Source organism: Podarcis raffonei, chromosome 13, assembly GCF_027172205.1.
Source record: "Podarcis raffonei isolate rPodRaf1 chromosome 13, rPodRaf1.pri, whole genome shotgun sequence".
Taxonomy (NCBI): Eukaryota; Metazoa; Chordata; class Lepidosauria; order Squamata; family Lacertidae; genus Podarcis; species Podarcis raffonei.
The window spans coordinates 16,073,488-16,090,436 of record NC_070614.1 but is presented as its reverse complement, the minus strand read 5'-3'; the positions used below and the strand labels follow the sequence as shown (position 1 = coordinate 16,090,436).

General features: G+C 44.2%; 1 protein-coding gene across 2 annotated transcripts in view; it reads right to left on the bottom strand.

Moving 5' to 3' along the window:
- Nucleotides 1-16,949, bottom strand: part of EFCAB13 (EF-hand calcium binding domain 13) — a 113,368-nt gene that overhangs the window by 95,470 nt on the left and 949 nt on the right. The window contains exons 2-11 of one of the 2 annotated variants that reach the window (XM_053363677.1): nt 15,432-15,516; nt 13,948-14,448; nt 13,380-13,553; nt 11,332-11,428; nt 10,934-11,040; nt 6,897-6,982; nt 6,197-6,340; nt 4,259-4,330; nt 2,366-2,509; nt 745-816 (exon numbers count right to left, since the gene is read on the bottom strand). In XM_053363677.1, coding sequence (XP_053219652.1) covers nt 745-816; nt 2,366-2,509; nt 4,259-4,330; nt 6,197-6,340; nt 6,897-6,982; nt 10,934-11,040; nt 11,332-11,428; nt 13,380-13,553; nt 13,948-14,448; nt 15,432-15,460 — 1,426 coding nt within the window. In that variant the 5' untranslated portion in view covers nt 15,461-15,516. Of the gene's footprint in view, nt 1-744; nt 817-2,365; nt 2,510-4,258; nt 4,331-6,196; nt 6,341-6,896; nt 6,983-10,933; nt 11,041-11,331; nt 11,429-13,379; nt 13,554-13,947; nt 14,449-15,431; nt 15,517-16,949 lie in introns of those variants that run through there. The other variant, XM_053363678.1, reaches the window with a different exon arrangement.

Genomic DNA, 16,949 nt, shown 5'->3' with positions numbered 1-16,949 from the left:
AAACACTTGTTTCAATCGCTGTGCCCATTCTGCTTCAAAGAGGAGCATTGTGTCTCTTTTATAAATTTTTATTCATATTTGCACATATATCCAGGAAAAACATAAACAAAAAATCCACCACATACCTTATACAAATTATATCCACTTCACAAATCATAAATAAAATACATAACTGAGTTAGTCTCAACTGAGCCTTGGACTTCCCTCCACTCCTTTGGTAAGTATCAAATAAATTATATAGTCGCGTACTTTTTAACTCTTTTACATAGGCCTTTCCCGCTGTTAGAGTTATTTCAACCCCACTAGTGTCACCTGAGATTTAGATTCCATATACATTAAATATTTCTTCCAATTATCATGAAATTTCTGTTCGTCTTGGTCCCTTAATCTTCCTGATATTCTATCAAGCTCAGCATAATTTATCATTTTAACCTGCCAATCACCTATGTTGGGTATCACTTCTAATTTCCAATTTTGTGCTAGCATAATTCTTGCAGCTGTCGTAGCATATAGAAACAAGATCTTGTCTTCTTTTTTAATTTCTTTACTGACCATTCCTAACAAAAAAGCTTCTGGCTTTTTGGGAAATGTATATTTCAAGATTTTTTTAAGTTCATTATAAACCAATTCCCAAAAGCCTCTCACTTTGCAACACGACCACCACATATGGTAGAAGACAAAGAGGAGCATAGTGAAATTCCCTTAGATAGACCCCAGTCCAATTTATGGACAATGATCACTTACCTAGTCCTTTATGGCAAACTGGTGGTCCTCTCACAAGTGACAGGAATTCTGAGATGTTTATTTTCCCATCCCCTGTAACAGAATGAAAGGAAATGGGTTCTGCTTATGCAAAGTAATGCCTCTCCCCATTTAAACCCAAATGCTTAAGGGCTCCTGTTTTCAAGGTTGGGGCAACGTGGAGAAGGCCCCTCTCAGCCACAGTTCCACTTTGCCCAGTGAGGTCCACCAGTGTTGTCCAGTCCTGTTGATCTTCCAGACCAACAGGCTGAGGAGAGTTCTTCAGCAGCTGGTGTTGATGCAACTGATTTGCAATTGGGAATTTGTTAACCTTTGGCTATCTGTATTTTGCAGGGTCGGATGTCAGATTCTGGGACCATCTGCACTACATAGTAAAGGCAGTACCATTGCACTTAAAGCAGCCACAGGTTCCCCTAAAGAATTCTGGGAAGTGTTGTTTGTAAAAGGGTTCTGAGAGCTGGAATAGGAGGCACCTATTCTGTCACAGAGCTGTGAATTCCAGAGTCAACCCTCTTCCCAGAAAACTTTGGGAATGGTACTCTGCGAAGGGAATAGGGGACGTGGGTGGCCCTGTGGTCTAAATCACTGAGCCTAGGGCTTGCCGATCGGAAGGTCGGGGGTTTGAATCCCCGCGACGGGGTGAGCTCCCGTTGCTCGGTCCCTGCTCCTGCCAACCTAGCAGTTTGAAAGCACGTCAAAGTGCAAGTAGATAAATAGGTACCACTCCGGCGGGAAGGTAAACAGTGTTTCCATGCGCTGCTCTAGTTCGCCAGAAGCGGCTTAGTCATGCTGGCCACATGACCCGGAAGCTGTCAGCAGACAAACACCGGCTCCCTCAGCCAGTAAAGCGAGATGAGCGCTGCAACCCCAGAGTCGTCCGTGACTGGACTTAATGGTCAGGGGTCCCTTTACCTTTACCAACTCTCGGCATACTTAAGAAATCATACTTTTAATGCTGTGGCAGGCCAATAAGGGGAGGGGGGAGGAGAAACGAACTTCTCCAGGCAGGGAGTTCCAAAGTTTGAGTGCAATAACGGTAAAAAAAGGTCTCTTTCTTATTCCAAGCAAATGTGGATTTGGAATCAACAAGAGGGCCTCTGTAGATGATCTTAAGATGCAGGCAGGCTCCTATGGGAGGGGATAGTAGACCTTTGTATATTTTTATGCTAAACTGCAGGATTTTTCTATTTTCTCTGAACCCTAAAATCTTTAGATTTTATCCCCCCCCCACTCTCTTTCTTTTGCCCTCTCCGTCCCACTTTCCAGTTGCAGAAGAAAAATATCCCAGATGGAAATTTTGGCTCAGTGCTAAATACTATGGAGGGATGTAGGTCTGTTACTTTCAAGAGGGGAGGCCAGGAAAGCCAGGTGTTCCTCTCTGGACTGGGCATGAACCTGAGCTGGAAGAGAATTTGAGGTCTTGTAAATTAACACTAATGAACCTCCAAAGTTCTTTTCTGACCCTGGATCAGGAGAACGTTTGCTGAGCTCAAGGACAACAGAGGCCTGGCTGAAATTTGCAGCCCACCAGCGAAACATTCAGTGCATTCACACAACCCACCCCCTCCTACTTCAGCACACACTGAAATTGGTGGATACTTACAGGTAACTCGGACGGATCCCACTGCATGTTGTATAACCTTGGGGCTCAGAGTGACCCCCAGGCAAGCCAAAATGGTCTCTAAGTCATCAATGGCCACCATGTCTTTCCTAATGTTTTTGAAAATGAACAGAGCATTCTTGAGAGCTGTAGAAAGTGCAGGGGAAGAGGAAGAAGTCTATTAGTGTGCACAAAATAACCACTTAATTCCAATATATTCCAGTGGGGGGATTATTCGGGCAAGCAGAGCGTTGCAAGGGAAACAATATTTGCCCTAGTTCTCCCTGCCAAAGAGTAGTTTAGGAAATTTCACGCTTGGGCCCTATCTGCCATATTTTACCAGTGAAGTTAAGGACACTGACTGGCCAAGCTGATGTTGATGTTCACACTCATAACCGTGAACTTGTGTCTGCAAAGAACAGGGCAAAAGGCAGGTGTGGCTAAGCCTGGTGCTACAATTCCCAGCAATCCTTAACAGTGCAGACGTCACCACAATTCCTTGAGAAAAAGGATGAGCTTAAAGGTAGAGCGTGTACTCAGCCTAGGTCAGAAAATGAGAAACAGAGCCATATTTTGCTCCATTTCTGTGGGATGTATCGTCACTGAAGCAGTCAAATACAACAATTCCTGTTGCCTAGAGTGGACACACAGAGGAATGTTGCCCCAGACAGGAAGGACTTCCTGTCATACTTCTTCTGAAGCATCCTCCCCCTGTTAGTTTCTGTTTTGCCACTGTGCAGCTGCTTAGAGTCACAAGACTCTGTTTACATTCCAGACACATTCCAGGCTGTTGGAAGTCTCACGGGAGATGGGAGACGGATGTGACGTACTGGTTTCCTGTTCCTTTGTTCAGCTCTCTGCTCTCGCACAGAGGATGTTTTTTTTCTGTGTGCGTAGCTTAGAAAATAAAGCATAGCCACGTAGCCATAAATCTCATCACTTCCGTGTGCTGTTTTGATTCTCTGCTGAATGGAATGTGCCTGGAGCCTTATCAGAGGCTCAGGTCGTTAATTATCATCGGAGGGTGATTCCGAAGGACTCGGCTGGAGGAAGATGAGCTTTATCAGCTTGGTCAAACACAGATTCCGACACCCCCTGTGTGTGACCAGGTAGATGGGTGTGACCCTAGCAGACCCTATAAAAGGGCTAGCCGTGCAGCCATCTTCCTCTTTTGCCATCTTCCTCTCTTCTGGCTCTTAGCCAGCAGCACACGGCTCAACCTTACAGAGGATGGAAGCCACGAGGTAGAAAGTCCGAGGCCTAGCTCAGACTTCTTTTCTCTACAAATGTAACTGTAACCACAAGATAAAGCCTGCCTTCAGAATACTGCTGTGAACTGTGAACTTTACTCTTACTTTTAAACAAGACTGCCGTGTTATTATTGTTTTAAATAAAAGGGGAAACTTACCAGGACAAGCCAGACTGGATTGCTTAATTTAAATGATTCTAACAAATCCATCAACTTGCTTGCCGCAATGTGCAAGAGAATGTGCTCTGCTGCTTTCTCACTAGCGTGAGTGAGGAGGGATAATATTTAATAATAATGATAACAATAAAATTTTATTTATATCCCGCCCTCCCCAGCCGAAGCCAGGCTCAGAGCGGCTAACAGCAGTAAAAGTAACACAGTTTACATAAAATCACAATCAATTAATTGAAATACATTCTAAAATCAATTCATTCTAAAATCAATTCAGAATCAAATTAATGGCAACCATTGGGCTAGAGTTCTGTGAGGATTACCAAAGGAGGGGGTCAGACTGTGCCCTGGCCAAAGGCCTGGTGGAACAGCTCTGTCTTGCAGGCCCTGCGGAAAGAAGTCAAGTCCCGCAGGGCCCTAGTTAATATATCCTCTCCTACTTTCCTCAACATTCCCACAATTCCCTCTCCACGTACCCTCTCTTTCTGTGAAGGATGGGGTGGTCTTCAAAATGTCCAGGAAGTCAGCAAAATCCAGATTCCCATGCACTATTTTGAGAAGAAGAGGCAGGATAAATTGGTAAGAGATATGGAGTAGGCAGTACAAAATGTGCTCGGCAACTGAACCTCAGTCATGTGCCTCCAGATGTTGCCATTTAGCTTCTAAAATCACATGAAATTTTTTGATCCTTTTCTCACAAAGTCATCAATGAAATTTTTAATATCAAATTGTAGACTCAGGGATTATTTTTTTCCCCAGTAGGGAAGTTTCAGGTGTCAGTGCACAGATATTTGCGTTGATGCTCAGAAGTGAGCGGAACAGGTTGAAGAAAAATGTTTTGGATGCTACAAAATATGTTTTGATGGTTGTGCAATTATTATTTAGTATTTCTAAAATCAATTTTGATTTTGTTTGTGTGAAGGTGTAAATTGTGTTTGGTTTAGTTGTTTTCAAATTGTTGTGCACATTCTCGGAGCAGTAAAAGGTTTCAGGGGTGCAGTGTATACGCAGATTTTGTTTCCTTTTGAAAGTCACTGGAGGCTTACAAGAGTGTTGTTGTAATAATAATAATAATAATAATAATAATAATAATAATAATAATTTATACCCCACCCATCTGGCTAGGTTTCTCCAGCCAATCTGAGCAGCTCCCAATGGATTAAAAACAGAATAAAACATCAAACATTAAAACTTCCCTAAACAGGGCTGCCTTCAGATGTCTTCTAAAAGTCAGGTAACTGTTTATTTCCTTGACATCTGAAGGGAGGGTGTTCCACAGAGCGGGTGCCACTACCGAGAAGGCCCTCTGTCTGGTTCCCTGTAACTTGGCTTCTCACAGTGAGGGAACCACCAGAAAGCCCTCGGAGCTGGACCTCAGTGTCTGGGCTGAACGATGGGGGTGGAGACCCTCCTTCAGGTATACTGAGCTGAGGCTGTTTAGATTTTGTGTTCCCTTACAAATATACAGGTTGATCAGAAGTGGAGGAACAGCACTGAATGCTCTGTCAGATGTCTCAAAGTTCACTGCTCCTACAGGGCAGTCAACTAGCACTGTAAGATGCTTCCAGAACCATCCCAGCTCTCTGTTTGTCTCTGGCCAGTTTACACACACTGCTTAATGACATCATCCCCAGCCAAAGGAAGAGGAAAGGGGAGGGGAAGAAAGACACATGCCCATCTCCAAAATGGCTCCCATACCTCCCTGCCAGAACAGCCTTTGGCAATTTCTTTATGCACCAGGCAAGGTATTGAGAAGCATCCCTAACAAAGGAGTGGTCCTCGGCCACTTTGCCCAGGCTACTAACAAATTCTGACCAGCCACACTTCAGGCAACTTAAAGGTAAAGGTAAAGGGACCCCTGACCATTAGGTCCAGTCGCGGACGACTCTGGGGTTGCGGCGCTCATCTCGCTTTACTGGCTGAGGGAGCTGGCGTACAGCTTCCGGGTCATGTGGCCAGCATGACTAAGCTGCTTCTGGCGGACCAGAGCAGCGCACAGAAATGCCGTTTACCTTCCCGCCAGAGCGGTACCTATTTATCAACTTGCACTTTGACGTGCTTTCGAACTGCTAGGTTGGCAGGAGCAGGGACCGAGAAACGGGAGCTCACCCCATCGCGGGGATTCGAACCGCCGACCTTCTGATCGGCAAGCCCTAGGGCTCTGTGGTTTAGACCACAGCGCCACCCATGTCCCTCAGGCAACTTACACCGGTATAAAACCCATTTGGAGAAATCTTCTGGTCAAGAATCCCAAAGTTGGAAGGCCCACCCCCCAAGAGGTCATTCAGCCCAATGCCCAATCCAGTAACAATACGTATCCCACAAATTCCAAACACCCACCTCCCCGTTTGTTTCCAAGGAATGCAAAATTACTGTTGCCGACAACCCACAGGCCTGGGAGTGAGAGCACGCACCATCCATCGGAATGAACTTGAGAGCTTGGTACATCTCGGATTTGGTCAACAGGATTCCCAGCGTATGCAAACTAAGGAGGAGGTTGCTGATGTTAATCTTCCCCTTTTTGATGGCACCAAAAATGGAGCAGGCCCTGGAGAGTCCTGGAAAAAATAACAACACTGTGGATCTGGTTTCCCCCTTCACCACTGTCCTGTCCCCACACCCTCTTGTCGGATCCAGAATGTCTTTGTTATGTACTGAAGTTCTCACCCTGGGCCAGCAGGGGGATACTGTAGATAGTTATGCAAATGAAGGATTGAAAGTGACGTTCAGTGATTGGCTAGTTACAGAAAATGGTTACTGTTGCATTCTAGTGGAGCTCTATATAAGCAGGCTGACTGAGCTTCTCGGTTCAGTTCTGTTCCAGCTTACAAATAAAGAGCTGCTTTGGAAGAATCACTGTGTCGTCTGATATGTTCGCCCGCAACTTAACAGTCTTCAAATTCTGGATGCCAATTTTTTTTGTTCTATAGCGCTCCCTGGAATTTGGCCTTTTTGGCAACATCATCAGTGAAAGGAGAATGCGCGTGCGTAGCGGCGACAACCCACGTTTACAAAGCCGTGGGCAAAAGATGTTCAAGTGCCCCTTGCCCAGATTTTTTTGCTGACATTGCCATCAAGATTGGCGCAACAAAACTCCTCCAATTCAAGCATTACCTCTTGCTCCTGGAGCAAGACATGTGTCAAACAGCTCTCCCTCATCACAGAAGGTCGTGTAGAGATTGTACAAAACTTTGCTCCTCCTGCCAAGAGACATGCATGCAGTTCATCATTACAACGATTTGGGTCTCTCCCTCCCTCCCTTTTACAGTGATGAACTCAGATTTATCGACGACAGAGGCCTCAACTAGCTGGCCAGTAATGGAACACAGTGGTACCTCAGGTTACATACACTTCAGGTTACATACGCTTCAGGTTACAGACTCTGTTAACCCAGAAATAGTGCTTCAGGTTAAGAACTTTGCTTCAGGATGAGAACAGAAATTGTGCTCCGGCGGCACAGCGGCAGTGGGAGGCCCCATTAGCTAAAGTGGTGCTTCAGGTTAAGAACAGTTTCAGGTTAAGTACGGACCTCCAGAACGAATTATGTACTTAACCTGAGGTACCACTGTATTCCATTCAGCTGCTGCTGCAGAATCTTTCCATGCCAGCCTCTGCTGTCTCTCTAGAAGCAGGAGTTCTGGCGTGAAGATTCTCGCGCCCGGTGTCAGAATGATGCCATGGCCAAGGCTTCACGTTATGCAAGGTGCAGGATTAAACAATCCCTAGCAAGTTATCTCCAGCAGTCTGCACGACATCAAGTCAATCTTTGCTGTTTCGATCGGGCATCGCAACAGAGAATGAAGAAATAAAAGTGCCACAGTGACAAAATAAAATATGCACCTTTACCTACCATCCTACTGAGAAAGTAGAAAACTGGCTCAAACTTTGGAAGCTGACAAGGTGAGTCCCACCGCTGCCAATAGGGTCACCTTGCTGTAACGATGGGGAACCTTTTTCAGACCACACAGAACCACATTTTCATCAGGGCTGCCTTCTAATGAACATCATCATAATGGGGGAGGCTAGAGGCAATTTTTACCTTTGTACAGTAGCCTAGTTTCTTTTTTTTTTCTTTTTAAAATAATTTTTATTAAATTTTCTGTTTTACATTTTACAATATTAATTTAAGTTACAGATAGGTAGCCGTGTTGGTCTGCCATAGTCAAAACAAAAAATTTTTTTTCCTTCCAGTAGCACCTTAAAGACCAACTAAGTTAGTTCTTGGTATGAGCTTTCGTGTGCATGCACACTTCTTCAGAATTAATTTATTAATTAATTAAATTAAGTATTAATTAAATTAAATTAAATTAAGTATTAAATTAAATTAAGTATTAATTTAATTAATTAAATTAAGTATTAATTTAAATTACCACATTTTTCGCTCTATAAGACGCATCTAGTTTTTGGAAGTGGAAAACAAGAAAAAAATATTCTGAATCCCAGAAGCCAGGACAGGTGTCCTGGCTTATGGGATAGCCGTGCGCAGCCTCTCCTGGCTGGGGAGGCTGCGTGCGGCTAAACAAGAAGCCAGGACAGCCAGCAGGATTGCTGCGATCCCGCTGGCTGTCATGGCTTATGGGACAGCCTCTCCTGGGCAAGGGGAGCCTTCATCCCCTGCCCGGGAGAGGCTGTGTGCGGCTAAGGCTCCCCCAAGAGCCGCGCTCCCTTTAAAGAGCGCACAGAATGTGTGTGCGGCTCTTGGGGGCTTTTCCACGAGGAGGGAGAAGGGCAGCCCTTCTCCCTCCTCGGGGAAAAGCCACGAAGAACCGCACACACGCTCCACGCGACTCTTTAAAGGGAGCGCTGAGCAGAGCCTCCCGCCTGCATTCGCTCCATAAGGCGCACACACATTTCCCCTTACTTTTTAGGAGGGGAAAAGTGCGTCTTATAGAGCAAAAAATATGGTACCTTAAAATATCAGTGACTTCCCTTCTTCCCTTTCCGTGGTTCATTTTACATAAATCCCTGCATATTTTACATAAACTAAACCATTCAGTATTCCATTATTACATCCATCAAAACCTAATCACACTGCTGAATTTATCTTAACGCTGCCACCGTTTTCAAGTGTACACAATCCCCCCCCATATATTCAATAAACATTTTCCAATCTTCTTTAAACGTATGTTCTTCTTGTTCTCTTATTCTATGTGTTAGGTAAGCAAGCTATGCATATTCTGTCAGTTTCAGTTGCCATTCTTCTTTGGGACCTCGCTAGTTTTCCATTTTTGAGCTACCAAAACATGGGCTGCAGTAATGGCATACATAAATAACCTTTCTGACACCTGGGAATTTCCGTCTGAATTATCCCAAAGAAAAAGGACTCTGGGTTTTTCAATTCATTATGAATTATTTCCCAATACTCTTTTAACCTTTTACAGGTCCACCACATATGAAAGACCATTCTTTCATACATTCTACAGTAGCCTACTTTCTATCCAGGTCACTATGGCTGTGTTCACAACCCCTGCTGTGAAACATAGTAAATAATCAAACCATCAATTCTAGCACGCGAGGGGTCACCTTTATGGTATAATTTGGGTTTTGAATGATTAGCATTATTAATGGTATTATATTTTGGCGTTGATATAATGAGGCTTTCATTGGATTATTGTAATTGAAAACTAATAAAAATTATTTTTTTTAAAAGGAATGCTTAAGCCACTCCTAATTCATCTCCAGTCAAGGTGTGAACACCTTTTTAAAGGCATCCCCTGCCCAATCAACGCCCGCTGGCGTGTACCCAAACAGAAATGAATCTGACACTACTTAAGCAGCGTCGATGTGAACTGTTGAGACATAAGCACTGAGAAATGCACTGGAGAAAATAGGAACTTCACTGTGATCTAAGGCGGTAATGTGAACACGCCCCAAGAGGCACTTTGAGAGTTCAGTAAACACATTCCACCCAAGCAAAAACACTGGGGGCAAGAGGGAGGCATTGAAGTAGACCTGGTAGGGAGATTTCGTTTAGGAAGGACATGGCCTGGAAGGAATCCCGAGGACCAGCTAGAGAGGAGGAAAGTTAAAATGGAAAAGCAATGTTCTGCAGTGCCCATAATATGCAGACTGGCCTGAAGTCAAATGTCTCTGGGACTCACTCTTAGAAATGCCAGAACTCAAGCTCTGTTGCTTTACGCCAAAAAGGTCAGTCTTTTTTGCTTTAAGCCAAAAAGGTCAGTCTTTTTTGTACTGCGTTCTGTTTCCAACAGTGATTATTAGCCAGATGCCCACAAGCTGAGAATGATTTTTCAGCTATCCCTTATGCATTGTATCCCAGAAGAATTTGATATTCATACTGATCAGGGTGGATAAAAATAAATGATTTTTAAAATATATATATCAAATTTTTAAAATTTAAATTGGATTTTTAAAATAAAATGCTTTTGGAGGAAAAATCTTTTTAAAGATAGTTTTCTATTTAAGTTACAGTATAGTCCAAAGGCTATTCATCCGGAAATAAGGATTTGAGTTTTTAATGTGTGCTAAAACTCAGTCTAAGTTTTTTTATTTAAAAAAATTGTTTAACCACATCAGTTAACCAACATGGACCCATATGCTATGATGCTATTGTTTTAGTTAAATAAATTGTTTAAATTGTTATTAAGGAAATGATTATTTTTCTCCTTCCAATAAAGTACAGCAGAAAAGTTGTCCAGATATAAACAGTTAACTTATTAAACCTCACAATAATTTCATAATTATCTATGTATGTCTAATAGTATAACCAAATAAGTAATTTTTGCTATAACTGTAAAAAAAACTAATCTGAAAATTTATTATTCCAAAAAATGAAACCTTCATCTGGTTGTAAATATTAAGATTATACCAGCAAAAATGAATCTCTCTGTAACAAAAAAAGAAAAAAGATTTGATTCAAGTCTTACGGACTAGTGATTTGAATCAGGTCTAACTGACTAGTGATTTAAATCCTGATTTAAATGAAATCCACCCTGGTACTGCTATTCAATACTTATTCTGAATGTGGAAGTTCCTTCACAGCTAATAGTGGCTGACAAAGCCACTGGTTAATTAATTTGTTAAACGCCTGTCTGTCATATTGCGTCAGATAGAATCATAGAATTGGAAGGAACTGCAAGGGTAATTTGGTCCAACACCTGTGCAATGCATATTCCAACCTGCCCAGATACCTTAAACTGGGTGAAGTGGTCCTTGGTGGCTGAGTTTTGCTGAATATCTTGCTCTCTTTCACCTCCTTCCTGCCAGCCTTTTGCATCCTCTCGGCTGAGGAGGAGACCTGATATAGGGGAACAGCAATATGGACTTAGCTTTAAAGACCGGCAGGCCTAAAAGCCTCAGCTGCTGACCTCTTCAGTCCCTTAGGTCAGTGAAGGAAATTCAACTCCATCCCACTTTTCACCTGGCAGAAATCAGTGGGGACGTAGAGGCAGGGCTGGAGTAACGTAGATGATGTGCTGGCACAACATCACGCTGGCATGTCTCCTTCACCTTCACCACCACCACCAGTACAACCCAGTTGGGGGAGAGACCAGAACAGAGTGGGACTCCAAACCTGAATGCCACACACCTTACATCTTTTGATCTTTGCACGCCGCTTTTTCAGAAAGAAGCCTTGGTAACACGGTCCTTTTGTAGGGTTCACGGGGCTGTGCCTGATCATCTGCCTGTGGGAAACGGGAAATGTGGAAGGAGGGAAATAAATAAAATAATAATAATAATAATAATAATAATAATAATAATAATAATAATAATTTATTATTTATACCAAGCCCATCTGGCTGGGCTTCCCCAGCCACTCTGGGTGGCTTCCAACAAAATATTAAAATACCGTAATGCATCAAACATTAAAAGCTTCCCTAAACAGGGCTGCCTTCAGATGTCTTCTAAAACTCTGGTAGTTCTTTATCTCCTTGACATCTGGTGGGAGGGCGTTCCACAGGGCAGGTGCCACTACCAAGAAGGCCCTCTGTCTGGTTCCCTGTAACTTGGCTTCTCACAGTGAAGGAACCACCAGAAGGCCCTCGGAGCTGGACCTCAGTTTCCGGGTAGAATGATGGGGGTGGAGACGCTCCTTCAGATATACTGGGCGGAGGCCGTTTAGGGCTTTAAAGGTCAGCACCAACACTTTGATTTGTGCTCGGAAACGTACTGGGGAATAAACCATGGAGGTGGGGTTTGCCTTTAGGCTGCTCCCTGAATTTCTCTTTCTCTCAAAGGCCACGGAGGGCTGGCCCCAGGGCTGAGACAGCTCAGGATTCCAACCAAGCATATAACCAAGCTCAGAGGAGACTTTAGTAGTCTCCCAGTGCCGTGCCGTGTTTGAGAGAAGGTCTCCCAGGCCTGAGAGACGGACTAGAGGACTTTGGGAGTGTTTAAAAAAAGTGGCAAGACTTTGGAAACACATAGGCTGAAGCTGCCTGCACGCTAACCATTTGCAGTGCAAAAAATACAGTTTCTCTCAATCCAGGATTTCTCGGTCCAGCATTTGAAATCCCTCTCTTGGTTAGGTTACCCACCCCTTTTCCTCCCTGCACATGCTTCCAGGTGAATGAAGAAGGAAGTGCTGGTTTGCCATCTTGATATACCCCCCCCACCAACCCACTGGGCAGGTGTCAATACGCACACACCCTGCCAGGATCGCCTACATCTGCTTTCACATGGGGAAACAGCAGGGTAATGAAGAATCAATCCATGGCGAGCTTTTGTTTTAGCAGTGAAAACAGTTTCTCAAGAAGAAGTTTCTCGAGAAGCATTTTTCAGGGGCAAAAAGTAAGTATATATATATATATATATATATATATATATATATATATATATATATGCATGCACTAGATCTAGATTGTGTATGTACTATGTAGGGGGGGGGAAGTGCCCTGTCTATGACTCAAGGTCCTGACACTACCATTTGTTCCAATTCAGTGGTAAATTGCAGGTTTTCTCGGGGAAAGCACTGGGACAGAAAGAAAGGAAGGAAGGAAGGAAATTATTATTATTATTATTATTATTATTATTATTATTGTTATTGTTATTATTATTAATCTTTTATACTCCATCCATCTGGCTGGGCCTCCCCAGCCACTCTGGGAGGCGCCCAACAGAATTAATGATAATAATAAAAAAGTGATAAAACATCTGACATTAAAAACTTCCCTAAACAGGGCTGCCTTCAGATGTCTTCTAAATGTCAGATAGTTGTTTATTTCCTTGACATCTAATGGGAGGGCATTCCACAGGGTGGGTGCCACTACCGAGAAGGCCCTCTGCCTGGTTCCCTGCCTTAAGAAAGGAAGGAAGGAAGGAAGGGAAAGGAGGAAAGGGAGAGAGAGAGAGAGAGAGAGAGAGAGAGAGAGAGAGAGAGAGAAAGGAAGGAAGGAAGGAAGGAAGGAAGGAAGGAAGGAAGGAAGGAAGGAAAGAAAGAAAGAAAGAAAGAAAGAGAGAAAGAAAGAAAGAAGGAAGGAAGGAAGGCAGGAAGGAAGGAAGGAAGGAAGGAAGACTGCTTGGACACGGATCTGGAAATCCCAAGGCTTGTGCCTAGAAACACGGCACAAAAGGAAGTGTGGACAAGCCCTCAGACCCAGAGTCTGCCTTCAACTCCAACTTGCTGTATGGACTTACTCAGTTGCGCTGAAGCAGCAGTGGTTGTGGTAGGAAAGCTTGCATTCTACAGTGTGCTGGCTAGGTATGTGATCCCTCCATTCATCCTCAGTCTTCCATAAGGAGAAAGGAAGCTCTTCGTCCTGCGAACTCTGCAGCTCGTCCCAATCTGTCTGCTTTAAGATTTTGAGTTTGCTAAAAAGGAAAGGGAAATCAAGACCCATCACAGATGCGATCGCTATGGTATAGCGGGATGGGAGGACCTCAGGAATGACAACTTATGGTACAACTGGGTAACATGACCATAACGCAACCCGCCTAATATTGATGCACAATCCATTAGAAGTTAGATAGAATCAATTCTCATGGGCTTTGAAAGACACAGTACATTGGACAGAAATTCCTTTCTACTAAAAGTGTCTGGCAATCGAAGGTTAAGGCCACAAAACTGAAAAGACAAGCTCCATGTAGCTGTATGACCGAAGGGCGTTTGAAAGGTTCACCCAACGTGAAAGACCCGACTTGGAGCCCAACGTAAAGGAGGGAAGCCCCGGTAGCTCTCTTTCTACTGCGCAGTTGTTTCACTTACCTGTCGAAGCCACGCGAGGAGCGGTGAGCAGCTGTGCTCGGCTCCGTAGTAAGAGAGCTGGAAAGATCATCCTTCACATCTGTCACAGTCTTTCCCCAGGACAGAGAGCTGCGATTCTGAGAATTCTCCTTCCCATCTTGGGACTGCGGCTCCGATGTCCCGGATGGTGTCACAAGCTCCTCATCGCTCTGATCCTTCCGATCTTGAGATTTACTGTCTTCGGACAGCTCAGTGAGGTCTTGGGGTTTGCCTTCGCTGTGATCATTTGGGTCTTGGGACTTGCTGTCGTTTTCACTCAGATCATTTGGGTTTGGGGATTTGCTGCCACCTTCGCTCCGGTCATTCAGGGATTTGATGTCATCTTCCCCATGCTCAATTATATCTTGGGATTTGTTGTCCTCGGTGTGTTCACTTAGATTTTGAGTTTTGTTGTCCTCCGCTTGCTGGTTTAGATCTTGGGACTTGTTCTCCTCGGCTGGCTTGTTTAGATCTTGGGATTTGCTGCAATGGAGGGAAGAAATGATTCCAGACACAGACATGGATTACATTGTGTATGTACCATTCCTCTGGTTTTCCCACCCCTCACTAGGGAACAGATTCCACCAGCAGAATAGTTCTGCTCTATCTCAGCATGGGATATTATTGGTGTTAAGTTGTGGGTGAACATACCAGACGACACAGCGATTCTCCAAACAGCTCTTGTTTATTCACAGGCCAGGACAGAACTGAACTGAAGGGTTCAGCCAGCCTGCTTATATAGAGCTCCACTAGAAAGCAACAGTAGCCATTTTCTGTAACTATCCAATCACTGAACGTCACTTTCGATCCCTTATTTGCATATGTGGACCTGAACTATCTACAGTATCTCCCTGCTGGCCCAGGGTGAGAACTTCAGTACATAACAATTGGGACTTTCAATCATCTGAAATATGAGAACGTAGTACATTGGATGCTGCCTGCAGTGGTGCGGTTGGGTAATTTGACGGTTTCGAAAGGTATTCATGTATTTTAAAAAGTCTCATTTTGAATTAACATTACATTTCTGCTGTAGCCAACATATTCCATCCCTAAGAAGCCTTTCCATTGCTTTATGTTCCATTATGGGATCAGTTTGAAACATGGTGCAGGTCTGAGATCTATTTTTCAGTACCGGGCAAAGATCAGCTCTGGAGCATGCAAGGACTAATAACGCGAACCCAAGTACCTCTGACCATGTGAAGAGTACTGTTCCCTATTGAATAAACATTTGATAAACATCAGCTACTGTCGCAGTGGCGGAAAAATAAGGACAATTTGGAGCAGGGATAAGCTAGGTCAATTCAAACTGAAAGAATACTTAGGATTCTTTTTTTAAGCCTTGCCAAACATGCTGCAGAATTTCGCAGTTTATTATATAAAAACATTGTTGAAATTGTTAATAGTGATAAAAATACAATCAAAGGCAAAAAGCAAAAGAAAACCAATATTAAAGAGGCTGAAGTCACCTGCTCACAGGGCTGAGCGGGGCCTCCATTCTTCTGGGGTGGAAAGCGCAGCTCCTTCTACATCAGTCTTGTTGTGCAATGACTCCTAAATAACAACAATTTTAAAAGTAAGGCACAACGCAAAAGTGAAGATGCCCCTGGGTCTCTGGTGATGGAACCAGGGCCGGTCCATCCATGAGGCGGACTGAGGTAACTGCCTCAGGCAACGGAATCCGAGGGGTGGTGCACCATGGGTGCCCTGCAGGCATGCCGCTGCCACCAGAGAAGTGGGCAGAGGTTGTGACGGTAGCTTCTGGGTTCTGGCAAGGTTTTGCCCCGCAAAACCTAGCAAGATCTGTTGGCTATTTGCAGATTAGTTGCGCTGCAGAAGGCGTGCTGGGGAGACCACACATAACAAGGAACACAAAAATATCCTTTTGCTAGGTTTTAATAACAAAAACGCGGGGACGCGGGTGGCGCTGTGGGTTAATCCACAAAGCCTAGGACTTGCCAATCAGAAGGTTGGCGGTTTGAATCCCCACGATGGGGTGAGCTCCCGTTGCTCGGTCCCTGCTCCTGCCAACCTAGCAGTTCGAAAGCACGTCAAAGTGCAAGTAGATAAATAGGTACCGCTCTGGCGGGAAGGTAAACGGCATTTCCGTGCGCTGCTCTGGTTCGCCAGAAGCGGCTTAGTCATGGTGGTCACATGACCCGGAAGCTGTACGCCGGCTCCCTCGGCCAATAAAGCGAGACGAGCGCTGCAACCCCAGAATCAGCCACGACTGGGCCTAATGGTCAGGAGTCCCTTTACCTTTACCTTTAATAACAAAAAGAAAAACTCCTTTTACAATATATCAATAAGCATAACCCAAACACCAGCCCGTCCACCAGGGTACTGAGAGAGCTAGGTGCTGCTCTTTATATACTATACCCAACAGCTTAATTAACACAACTTAACAGCACCTGCTATACTGCTTCACAGCTGTAAAACTAGGTCACATTATTTGCTCTGGCCCTTAAAGAAATACACATCTTGTGGAACAATAATGAACCTTCAAATTTAAAGAGACCATTCAACAAGATCTTCTGGCCTCTTATGACAGCTCAACACAAACTGCCATTGCTTCCCACTTTATCTATAGGTGGCAGAACCCCCCATGATCGCTGCCTGCAGAGAAGCAAGGAAAAGTGGCAGTGGCTTCCAGGTTCCTGCGAGATCTCACCAAAACCCAGAAGTCGCCGCCACCACTCAACCCTGGTAACCGAGTCTTGGGCAGGGGGTGGAAGCTTTCCATTTCACCTCAGGTGGCGAAACAGGATGGGCCGCCCTTGGATAGAACAGAAGCCATAATCCAGCTTTTGCTAGCAGCCAGCCCTTTGGCCAGAATGGCCGTCCCTAGTAGATTTCATTCATTCATTCATTCATTCATTCATTCATTCATTCATTATACCACCGTATACCTGGAGGTCTCAGGGTGGTTCACAGAAAAGATCACAATGTTTTAAATCAAAATAAGAACTATAACTCAGTAACACCCC